Source organism: Cynocephalus volans, chromosome 2, assembly GCF_027409185.1.
Source record: "Cynocephalus volans isolate mCynVol1 chromosome 2, mCynVol1.pri, whole genome shotgun sequence".
In the NCBI taxonomy this organism is placed as follows: domain Eukaryota; kingdom Metazoa; phylum Chordata; class Mammalia; order Dermoptera; family Cynocephalidae; genus Cynocephalus; species Cynocephalus volans.
Genome location: NC_084461.1, coordinates 122,869,511 through 122,881,774, shown reverse-complemented (window position 1 = coordinate 122,881,774; position 12,264 = coordinate 122,869,511). Strand labels below are relative to the sequence as shown.

Genomic DNA, 12,264 nt, shown 5'->3' with positions numbered 1-12,264 from the left:
AATATATTATTGGTTAACATTCCAAACATGTATAACCAATGAACATGGCCTAGGTTTTTTTTTTTTTTTATTGGTATTCACTTCAGTAACTTGAATCCACAGATATAAGCAGTATTTAACCAGAAAGTTACAAGTAAACACAGATTATACATGCAAATTTCTGTTCACAAAGGTCACATGTGCAGGTACATGAATTAGAAGCGTGCATCTAGAAGTATGGCCAAACTTTTTAAAATGCAGAAATGTAAAATTACATCTTAAAAATATAAAGATGGTCTACACACTTCAAAAATCAAATCTTGCTTATACCAGAGATATATGACAGCTACAGGATTCAAGTGACAAGTAGTAAGATCTCAAAAAATTAATACTGGTCAAAGAGAACGGGAATATTTTTACATTTCACTGAAGATACACTGACTACTAGAATACAAAATCTAGGAGAACTCAGGGAAAAAAATTACAAAATCTAAAGCCAATTACTTAATATTTCTTATTATCTAAACAACAGGATGACATTAAAAGAAAACTGCACCTGCATTTGAATCGCCAATCTCACATTAATAAAGTTCTCCAAAACTGAAATGCAACCAAAAAAGCTTCAAACTCCAAATGAAAAGTCTTCAAGGCTCAGATTAAAATGTGGAATGTTTCAGATGAAAGTAATAAAAATACAATTGGTTTTGTTCTTTATTGAGTGGAAACAAAAGTTGTTGACATTTTTTTAAGCTTGGAATTACTACATTTCATTTTTCCGTATGGTTATACGTTATCTTTTTCTTAGTGGTGCGAGTTGTCTTAAGTAGCTTACAGTCAGTCTCTACAAAACGTCTGTTGCCATTCTGATAAAACAAAAACTATTCTTCATTAACTTAACCGTATATGTATTTTTTGCTATAACACTTAACACATGAACAGACATCTATTATTTTTTCCACTAAAACAAAAGAGTACAAGTTTTCTTCTAACTATCAGTATTGTATTTTAAAAAGGTTAACATTAAAAACAAAGAACCATTATTTCCTTTGAAATCATTAAATCTTCTTGCACATCTTAAGCTTCTTTCTTCTGCCTGCGTTCCTCTGCCAATTTATTCAGAAATTTCTGAAAAGATAGAAGAAAAGAATGGTAGGAATTAAGTCACCTAAGAGAAACATAACATATAGATCAATTCCAAAATAAAATATTCTATCCAAGTTTAGGGGTTTGAGTGTAATTTAAACTATAACTTTATCAATATTTTCAGGAATGAGTTAATTCTTATTAGTGTGCAAAACTAATTGGTTCAGAGGACATTACAATAAGGCATGGAAAAAAATGGTAAAAGGTGAAAAATGGTATTTCACTGTGTCATCAACTCTAACTTTCAGAAATAAAAAAACAAAGATTATACTCATACACAACTAGCGCTACTCCAAGAATATAGATTAGTTAAAATGACATGCATTTATTCAATGCTCTATTCATTAAACCAGGTGGGCAAACATTTTCTTAAAGGGCCAGTAATAAATATTTAGGCTTTTGGGCCATTTGGTCTGTTGCAACTACTTAATTCTGCACTAAATCATAGCACTAAGGCAGCCATAGACAATACTTGAATGATCATGGCTGTGTTCTAAAAGAAAATTTATTTATAAAAACAGGTGGCTGGGCAACAAGTGTAGCTTGCTGACCCTTGCCATTAGACCTGTGATTTCTAAAGTTTCTAGACACCAGAAATGTGTTAAGGCACTAATGGAAATACAAGTCACATTCAAAATTCTAATCTAAAACATCCAAAGTCTCTTTACTTCTGATTGGAATTTATTAACTCTATAGTAACTACAAATTGATGAAAGGCTAAAAGTCATATATCTTGAAAGTAAAATAAAACAAACCAAAACCACAAAACACCAAGGTAAGAAGTATCAAAATTCATTTATCACTTATTATTAGCAAGATATATTTTGCCTCATAATAATTTCTTAATGAAGTTGACGAAGTTTCTTCAAAATAGAAGGAAATAATAAAGCAAGCTGCCTTCAATAGACCAAATATCTAACTACAAAGCATAATATTGTTTATAAAGTATCAAGCAACTAAAGATCTCTTTCCTGTTTATGTAATCTTCTAGGTAACATATACTTTCTGACCCAAAATGGTTAAAAATCAAAAGAGATGAAAAATTTGTACCAAACTGCTACTATTGTTGAAAATAACCACCACTTCTTTTCATATACACAATAGTGAGACATACACATAGCAAAGAAGAGTTTCATTTAAAAGAAACAAAAGTCATACAGCCAAGAACTGGAATTATTTCCAAAATTCAAGGCTACCTCTGTCCATGTAGTCAACATAGAGAACATGCCTGATGACTGAATTCTACAGTAACTATATTAGAAAGCATTGTGAAAAACCAAGTTATCAAGCTTTGAGGTTTTTTTTAACTACTACAGGTTGAGTATCCCTTATCTGAAATGTTTGGGATCAGAAGTGTTTCAGATTTTGAATTTTAAAAAATATTTTGGAATATTTGCAGAATACATGCTCGTTGAGCACTCTTAATCCAAAAATCCAAAGTCTGATATGCTCCAATGAGCATTTCCTTTGAGCATCATGTGGGTGCCTAAAAAACTTTCGTATTTTGAAGCATTTCAAATTTCAGATCAGGGATGCTCAACCTGCACTTTCAACTTTTCTCCTGTTATCTATTTCAATACTTAGTTCCTTAAGGAGGCCACTAACTAAAAACACAAATTTCAATATATCCAAATAGGAATTGGTTATTCTTTAATTATGTTTTACTTTATTCATTTGTACTTTTACCTTTATGTTCTGTTGGTCATAAAACTGAAGGCTGTCGGGCCGACCCCGTGGAGAGTGCGGCGCTGGGAGCGCAGTAGTGCTCCCGCCGCGGGTTCGGATCCTATATAAGGATGGCCGGTGCACTCACTGGCTGAGTGCGGTACGGCCGGTCACAAAAAGACAACAAAAAACAAAAAAAAAAAACCCCAAAAATCCTGAAAGCCGTCATTATTGTCAATGAAAAAAACATTAAAGTACGAAGGGACATGGCACTTTCCAAAGTTGAAAAAGCTTTATTCTATTTGGTATTCAGGCCTCCACCATCTTCTAAATTAGAGAAACTACAGTCCAACAACAATTTGAGAATACTTGAATAGCTTTAATTATAATACAGAATTTATATGTTTATAAATTACTAAATTATTATTAATTTGAATAAATTATGAAAAGAGGCTCAATAGATGTTTCCAGAATCCATTAAACTGCTTTAAAGCCCATCAATAAAGAAAGAAAAATGTTATTGTCAGGATAAAGCACTGTGCTGGGTCCAGAAATGGTATTATATATATTTTACTTATAAATCCCATTTATTTCCATAACAAAAATGATTTGTTAGTTTTCACAGAAGAACTCTCCTTTCAGATTCAGCCTTACCTTTAATTTCTGATAATGAGGAAGGCTGCTGCAATGAGTATTCTTTGCAACTTCTTCATTTGTATAAAAGAGTGAACACAGCTTACAGTAAAACCCTGTTTTAGGTATCACATAGTCTATACCTAGAAACACAAACATATATTCGTACAAATTAAGTAAGCTGAAGATTTTACTTGTATTCTCAAGTCTTTTTTCCTATCAATATAAATTGAATGAGACAACATATTTGTGAGAAGTCCAATATAGCCTAAGATAAAAACAAACAAAAAACCCCACAAAACCCACAAAACCATGACATTTTTTTGTACTTAATTGATGTTTAAAGTCCCACCTGATTGCATTCATATGAACAGACATATAACACAGAAAAATAAAACAAAAAGCAATGTGCAATTCTCAGAAATCTTCATGAAAAAAGAGACATACTGTGGAATGTATAAGATAATACAAAACCAAGAGACATGGTTAAGAGGAAAAGAGAGCAATATATCAATTAAGGTTTACAAACTCTTCCCTATAAAAATAAAGCTAATTTAAAATGCTATCAGAACTTATATAAGACCAATCTTAAAATCTTATTTTAATGAGTTGGGGGAGGGACGGTGAAGAAGAACAAAGTCTTAAATCTCACCAACAGGAACATTGGGCTGATATGGTCCAATTCTATACTCATCTGGGATGGTATAGTCCTCCTTGTTTTCATCACTTTGGCCATCTGCATTTTCACTTGTATCTTTACTGGGATCATCAGCATTCTCAGCAGATTCAGCACCTGGTTCTGTGTTTTCCTCATTTTTAATTCCATTTTCCAACGCTGCTTCGTTTTCTTGATCAAGTTCCTCGATCTTGTCCACCTTAATTTCAACCAAACCATCATCATTTTTGTCACCAGATTTAAATGCCATGCCTGATTTACGAAGTTTCTGAAGTTCCGAATCTTCCTCATCACCAACCTCATCTAGAGTGACAAAACCTTCCATACTCCCTGGAAAACGACGCTGTTAAGAAAGACAAATTTACTCTGCAACAATTATCCTGCAGCATCCCTTCCATCTGCTTTATTTAAAGGGAAAAGGGATAGCGTCCTTGTGTGTTTATTCATTCTCTCAAAATCTTTTTTTCTTTCTTCCCCCAATCAGTGTTTTTTAAAAAACAATTTAGCTTGTTCTGAAATTAAATAATGGAAGGCTTGCCTTAGAAAAGAGCAGAAAATAAATGATATAAGGATACTCACTCTACACTGAGAATATTACGCTGCCAGGGAATGTGTCAAAGAAATAAATTGATAAAAGTAGTTGAGTAATGTCCTTTCCAAGATAGTATATCTTATGATATGATAGAATTCTTTAGAGAAACTGTTTGAAATAGTATAATGGTTAAGAAATGGAGTTCTGGAGCATGACTGCTTAGGTTTAAATTTTGGCTCTGCTACTTATAAGGAGGAGTATGATCTAGAACAAGTTATTGAACTCCCCCATGCTTCAATTTCCTCATTTAAGGAATGGGAATAGCAATGGTACCTAACACATACAGTTATTGTGATGATTAAATTAATTAATAAGTGTGTAAAAAGCTTAGAAAAAATGTATGGCATATAATAAATGCCGCAAATGTTAATAATTATTAGTTCTTAGAAGTGTAAATATATTACACAACAATCATCCACTCTAGTCAGAAAACTAGGTGTTGGCCAGTTAATTAGTTCAGTTAGAGTACAGCCTTATAATATCAGGGATCAAGGGTTCAGATCCCAGTACCCACCAGCCGCCAAAAAAAAAAAAAAAAAAAAAAAGCCATCAAAACCTGGAGGTCAATATTAGTTTTCTAAGAGGTGAATGTCGCTTAGAAAAAAACCAATGGAGTAGGATGAAAAAAATATTCCACTGTACATTTCAAGAACCATTTAACATAAGGGGCTTGCTTCAAAGGGATTTTAATATCCTAATCCTTAAGTTAGGTAGTCAGTATGCCACGGGTCTTCTGCTTAACTGTTTTTTATATAATGTGTATATTTTAAAATTTATACTTACTTTACATGCATGTAACCCATGTTACATGTGACCCATGTTCTGATAAAATTGTCTTAAAAGCTATTAAAGCATCTGACCAACCTACTATTTCTCAAATAATTCAACGATTTTTGAATGAGTGGCAAAATGTCTTAAGATCTTGGTTCAGCTAACTTACTATAAACTCGTATCCCATCATGAAAACAAGCTGTACTGTAAGGTTGCCTACCAATACTTATACGCTGTCACTACAATACTGAAGCATGTATAGTTTGCCTTCTGCCTCCAATACTAAAAAGTTTCCTTTGCCAATTGACTTCTTTTCAGCAACTATAAACGTCCTATTTAATCTATTTATTGCAGAGTTTAGATTTAAAGGTTTATATTCTGGTTCATATCTGATTTTTCCTTCCGACATAAATGACATAATTCTCCTTATCTGACCCTGCTAAGGTAAATAATTTGAAACATTGATCTGACCTAGTATTTTATTAAACCAAGTTAATATAAAATTTTTCTTTACCTTTTTAGGCTTTTTCTTTGCTGCTGCTGAAGCACTTGCATCTTTTTTCACAGCTTTGTCTGAAGGCTCCTTTTTCCCATCAGAAGTCACATCACCTAAATTAGCAAGATCAGTCTCATCTCCCACTGAACTGCCACTTTCTAGTAGTGCTGCTGCTTCTTCTTCATCTACAAGTAGCTCATCTTCAGATTCAAGAAGCATATTAGGTTCCTGTTCTGTCTGATCATCCTTTGTATCTTTCTCACCATCTTCACCTGACTTCTCTTCTTGTTCTTTACCTTCGGCCGCACTTTCTGTCTTCTGGGAACCATCAGTTTTGGATTTCTTATCACTTGGAGATTCTTTGCCATCAGGAGAATAAGATCTTTTTCTGAAAACAAAAATATATACAACAATTAACTTTTCTAGGTTGGGGAAATAAAAATATATTAGTGCATATAAACACACAGAAGATGAAATTACCGGGACTTATCTTTTTTCAGTAAGTCAATGCCTCTGTTGGGAATCTGAAAGACAAAAGTTTTACAGAAGTTAAATAAAAATATTAAAATTATTCATTTGCAGACTATATAGCCATCCAATTAACTAACAGTTGATGACCATCTTTTATATAATCAACTCCATTTATTCAATCCCTATAACCATACTCAAGAGATTAAATTACCTATAGTCAGAAGTTCATCAGAATCACCATACCAACAGAGAAATGACTAATAAACATTTATGGTAACAGAATCTGTTCAAATAAAATCTTATGTAGATAAAAGCAATAAAGGTACTCTAACCAGTTAAAAGACTTCTGCTAATAGAGAAGACCAGAAAAAAGTATGTTCTATTTCAGTAACCAAATCCTATACTTTTAACATACAGAAATGTTTACAAGACTGTTGTGGCTTGACATAGGTGACAAGATTTTTAATGATGACAAATCAAGCTCTACATACCCTAAGTACCAGTTTTTTATATTTCTCAGAAAGGTCAACCTTCACACATCTCCCCTGAAACCAAAGGGCTTTTTTCAAACAATGGTCAACCATTGCCATTGCGTCTTCTCTGGTCTCCATCTCAATAAAGGCCTAAAAGGGGGAGGGGAAAAAAAAAAGACCCCACAAAAGACATTATTTTTCATCGAATTGTACGGAACTCTAGTACTTATTATTTATTCCATCTACTTGCTAGGGAAATTTAATCTTTAGCACAGCAACACTGTTAAGAGTTAAAAGTCATTGAAAAAAATAAAAACAACCTGTCAAATTTACAAAGTCCCCAAGAATCACTGTAAGAATCACCAAACAGTAAACCACCTGGATAATCTTTCTGCAAAAAAGTAGTAAGCTTAAAAGATATTAATCAAAATACTGTAAAGAAAAATAAAAGCCTGGAAGGATATAAACTCAGAACGTTGAGTTACAAAAGTGTTTAACAAAAAAAGAAAAACAGGGCTGGCCCCATGGCTCACTCGGGAGGAGTGCAGCACTGATAGTGCCGAGGCCGCGGGTTCAGATCCTATATAGGGATGACTGGTGCGCTCACTGGCTGAGCGTGGAGCAGACAGCACTGAGCCAGGGGTTACGATCCCCTTACTGGTCAAAAAAAAAGAAAAGAAAAAGAAAGAAAAGATGTTCTCCTATGAATTTTTTAAATGAAAGACATATGAGATAACTTAATTCAGCCACTAAATTCAGATTTTGAAAGTAATATCATTGTTTGCAAAGCACTCTCAAATAATGCTGATGTGGTTATAAATTAATGCATACTTGCTGAAAAACAATTTGGCAATACTGGAGAAAAAAAAAAAAAAAAAGCAATTATCATTACCCAGAATACCAACCCTGATATTTTATCGTTCAAATATATGCATACCAATATGGAAAAATCCACATGCTGCGAAATCCATAATGCTAGCACTAACACTAACTTTTGGCACTAACAGCCAAAAATACAAACAAAATACTAGAAATACAAACATCCATCAACCCAGGAAGTTGAATTTGTTACAGTTTACTTAATGAAATCATGTATAAAGTGGAAAAGCAACAGTAAAATATAATCCCACTTGAAGGGGAAAAAAAAGTATATTTATACACATGTGTAGGAATGTCTTTGGAAGCAAACCATAGAAACAAATAGTGTTACCAGTTAGGGCAAGACAAGAGATCTTTACTTTCCAATTTGTACTTTTCAGTACTACTTATTCAATGCTTTACCATAAACATCTGCTATGACTTAAAAAAAAAGTCATTATTCATCACTGTACGGCTAAGAAAACTTACCTGTAAGATAAACTACTTCTCCTTGCTTTCCTCACTAAAAATGAGGATATACTGGAAAATCTTAAAGCACTTTGAGAAATTATCTTTTTTAAAACCTTCAAATGTATATTACCTGACTTTTCATCCTCATCAATATGTAATTCTTTATTTTTCCATAAGGCTCAGCAAGCTTGAGGACGGCACTGTCAGAATAGCCAGAATGGGGTAAATTGCTGAGATGTATCACACGTCCAAGCTCTTGCTTCTGATCAAACTTCTGATCTGGCTTCCCTTCCGGTTTCTTTAATAAACAAAAAAGAAAAAAGGGCAAGTTCCATACTAATAAGTACGCTATAATCGTTATTCAAAATTTAACACAATGAACTGGCTGGTTAGCTCAGTGGATTAGAGCACAATGTTATGACACTGAGGTCAAGGATTCAGATACCTGTACTGGCCAGCCACAAAAAAACTCAACAAAACCCCCCCACTATAATTATGTATAAAACTTAGTACATAATTAATTATTGATTGGTTACATACAACCTGGAGAAAAAAAAAAGATATTACCTTTATTCTTTTATACTTCTGGGATAAATGAACTCTCACTGGCTTGCCAAATACTAATGCTGGCGTGGTTGTATAGTAATCCACTGCAGCCTGAGCATCTTCCGTCGTTGCCATTTCAATAAATGCCTGAAATTATACAAAAAATTACTTCTAAAAAAGTAACTGTTCAAAATCTTTTCAGACATTATACTTAATCATTAAATAGAAAGCATTTTCAAGAACTGAAAAACAAAACACCAATATTGACAACCTGCTATTTTATTAAAAGGTCACTTTAGATTATATTCATGCACACTACTAAACTACTTTATTATTTACTATGCCTACTGGATTGAAATAATGATTTGGCATCATTTTGGTATAGTCCTGTTTTCCCAAAGAATTTTTTTACACCCCTTACAGTACGATAATAACAATGATAATTTCTACTTAAGGATCACAATTTATAAAGTTACTAATAGGCCATTAGTACTAAATTAATATTATTGACATATTTCAATTACTGGGTCTTTCCTCTATTACATCCCAAATTGATGATTTAAAATGACATTGAGTTCCTCTCTAATACAAAATTATTTACTCCCTTTAGGAAATATATTAGTAGTACAAATAAATAGCATACTTAACTCATACCTCATTAATTTTATTTAGGATCAGATGATTTGAAATGACGCCAAATGGTTCCACCAATTGTAATAGTTGGTACCTCAAGTTTTTCCCTCGTTGAAAATCCATAATGTGAACAACTCGGCTAGTTTCCTATCCATCAGGGAAAAAAAACAACTCAATAAAAAGTCTCTTTAAAAGCAATATGAAACTGGTTATGCATTAGAAGTTTTATAGTCTATAATTAACCAGAAGAGGGTATTTAAAACAATTCATAACATTCTAGATAATTTAAAAACTACACAGCAAATCAAACATCACTGGGTTAAATTCTTTCTGAATATAACCACATGGTTATACTGTCTCAAAGTTCCAAAAGATAGTCTTTGCACTGATTTTTAAACTGAATACTGTAAACATAACTGTACAGCAAAGTTTTTATTTTGTTAAAGCTGAGGCCTCGAGATGGCAAAGGAAAGTGGCCTGAGCTACACACCCGTCTCTCCCAGCCCCAGCAAAGTTCTTAAGACACTGAATCAGGGTGAGATCTCTAGACGATGGACATATAAAAATTAATAAAAGACGTCTTAACTATTATCAAAGTTATATAAAAGCCTGATGGTTTTCAAACTATAGCAGTCTTCCTATAAGAACCATGATATAGAATCAATTAGTAAGAATTTAAGTAAAATAACATTCTCCAAAACAGTAAGTACAGTAAGAGCAAGGCCTATATATTACTAACCACTCTGCCTTTTTGCATGTGTCTAGGTCCTTGCAGGTTCCCATTTCCAGCACCTTTATGGGGGAAAAAGTATTTGTTTCAGTCTTTAATAAATGTACTTGCTGTAACAAGCTGTTTTAATTTTTAAAAATAGGCATCTTTCAAACATAAATGAAAAGATACTACAAATATATGATTAGGATGTCTTTTCATGCAATGCCATTTCTGAATAACATTTGATGAGTGTTCTTTTGCCTATAGTCACTGCATTTTATTTTTATGGTAAAAGCTATTAGGGAAAAGTAATCTGAATAATAAATAATCACCCAGGTTTCCTCTTGGTCCAACAGCTGGTCCTCCAAGATGAAACGAGGGAGGCGGAGGTCCCAGAATTCCTGGTGCTGGGTTTGTAGACTGCTGCAACATGAATGGATCACCCCTAGCATTGTGAAAATATAAAATACTAGCATGAATCAAGAGGTCCATCAGAAATAATTAAGATTTATTGTTAAAGCATTCCTTGTATGACTATGACCACTTCAATCTTTGGGGGCATCTGAAGTATGTGTGAACTAAGTAGGGAAAATCTATATTAACGATAAAATTATAAAAACTACAACCAAAAATGTTTTCTAAAAATTCTTTCAACTGCAGTGATTTTTATCAAACTCATATTCATTAAAGAAATTCTGAAAATATTTTTGTTTATGAAATGTTGAAAATTGTTTAAACCTAAAATTCCTTACATTGATCTCCTTTACAAACAATACCTTTAAAAATTTTAACTTACATTGTGTGTCCTGTATCATTGTCAGGATTCCATTCTGGGTAGCTTTAAAAAGACCAGAAAATTAACTTTAAAATAAAACTGTCCTTTTCATTAAGTAGCCTCGTTTGGCCTCTAAAATAGAGATCATTTATTAGTAAAGTTATCTGAGAGCATAAATGTTAGAAATATTAGTTTTAAAGCATGTTATGTAAATATTTCAAAAGGAAAATTTCAAAACTTGAAAATAATCCAAATGAAAGAAAATTTACTTGTTCTGTATTATTTGCAAATGTAAATAATGTATGTTGAAATTAAATTTCCTATATTTGTTAAATCATAAGGAGGAAAAGTGTTGCACAAGGAATTAGAAGTGTAGGTTACACAGAGAAACAAGACCAGACCACAAGTTTACCTTCTCCAATATTAAGTACCAAGAGCAGAGTGGAGTTGTGACATTAGAAAGAACGGATAGCCCCAAGAGAGCTAGGCATATGTGAAAATTGCAATTCCAGTGAACAATGGGCATCATGTGCTGCTTAGGCAAGGAGTTACTTTAGGAATTCCATTTCATTGTAGTCATCTAAACTCAGAACCAAAGGTATCTCAAAAGCCAAAAACATATAATAAAGGATTGTGCATAACAACTAATTAGTAACTTTTAATCACCCTCTCCCCTTTCTGCATCTTCCATATTTTTAGAGCATTTACTATTATTAAAAATGCTATTATGAATCTATTCCTTATGTATCAAAGAATATCTTTCACTAAGTTTATTAACAATTCTTTCAATTTGTATAAAAATGACCAGTGTGTATCTACCCTAGGAACAATATTAAATAACCCTACCACTACATCTAATATTCAGTAAGATTCTAGATCTAAACATTTTGTTTGTAATTAGTATTGCCCGGACAGTATCAACTATGTGATAACAACATTGTGGATATTACAAGTAAATGATGAACTCCCAAAACCCAATAATGGCTGTTTCTGATTCACGATTAGGATGCTTTAAAGGTATTTCAAACTCCTACATTTCAAGAAGAAGCTGGCATCGACGACTGTGACTTGCTCCATTGATATGTTGACTCCACTCCTGCAGCAAAGTAAATTAGTAGAATTAACAAAAATAAAGCTAAAATATTTCATCTGAACCATTCAAACTCTAGGATGTTAATGTCTTTGCAATATTACAGGCTGTACAAACACGTGCCTAATTCATTAAATCACAATGATTTAATTTAAAACCATTTCTCTGAATCCTTCAAGCTTCATCCTGCCCTCAAATACGCTACGCACATTCTTGGAAAAACTGGATAACTTGGTCAACATACTTTGAGACTTGACAGGGAAAAGGTGTAGAGTTAATA

The 12,264-nt window shown here is 32.8% G+C and overlaps 1 protein-coding gene across 8 annotated transcripts in view; it reads right to left on the bottom strand.

Annotated features, from left to right (window-relative positions):
* Positions 1–672: 672 nt before the first annotated feature.
* MATR3 (matrin 3) overlaps positions 673–12,264 on the bottom strand; it is a 47,221-nt gene continuing 35,629 nt past the window's right edge. For 7 of the 8 annotated variants that reach the window (XM_063085606.1, XM_063085607.1, XM_063085609.1 and 4 more), the window contains 13 exons: positions 11,929–11,990; positions 10,916–10,957; positions 10,452–10,564; positions 10,147–10,199; positions 9,429–9,554; positions 8,796–8,921; positions 8,359–8,526; positions 6,918–7,049; positions 6,436–6,479; positions 5,974–6,343; positions 4,073–4,439; positions 3,442–3,563; positions 673–1,104 (listed from right to left, as the gene is read on the bottom strand). In XM_063085606.1, the coding sequence (XP_062941676.1) occupies positions 1,054–1,104; positions 3,442–3,563; positions 4,073–4,439; positions 5,974–6,343; positions 6,436–6,479; positions 6,918–7,049; positions 8,359–8,526; positions 8,796–8,921; positions 9,429–9,554; positions 10,147–10,199; positions 10,452–10,564; positions 10,916–10,957; positions 11,929–11,990 (1,776 nt within the window). In that variant the 3' untranslated portion in view covers positions 673–1,053. The remainder of the gene's footprint in view (positions 1,105–3,441; positions 3,564–4,072; positions 4,440–5,973; positions 6,344–6,435; positions 6,480–6,917; positions 7,050–8,358; positions 8,527–8,795; positions 8,922–9,428; positions 9,555–10,146; positions 10,200–10,451; positions 10,565–10,915; positions 10,958–11,928; positions 11,991–12,264) is intronic. The other variant, XM_063085614.1, reaches the window with a different exon arrangement.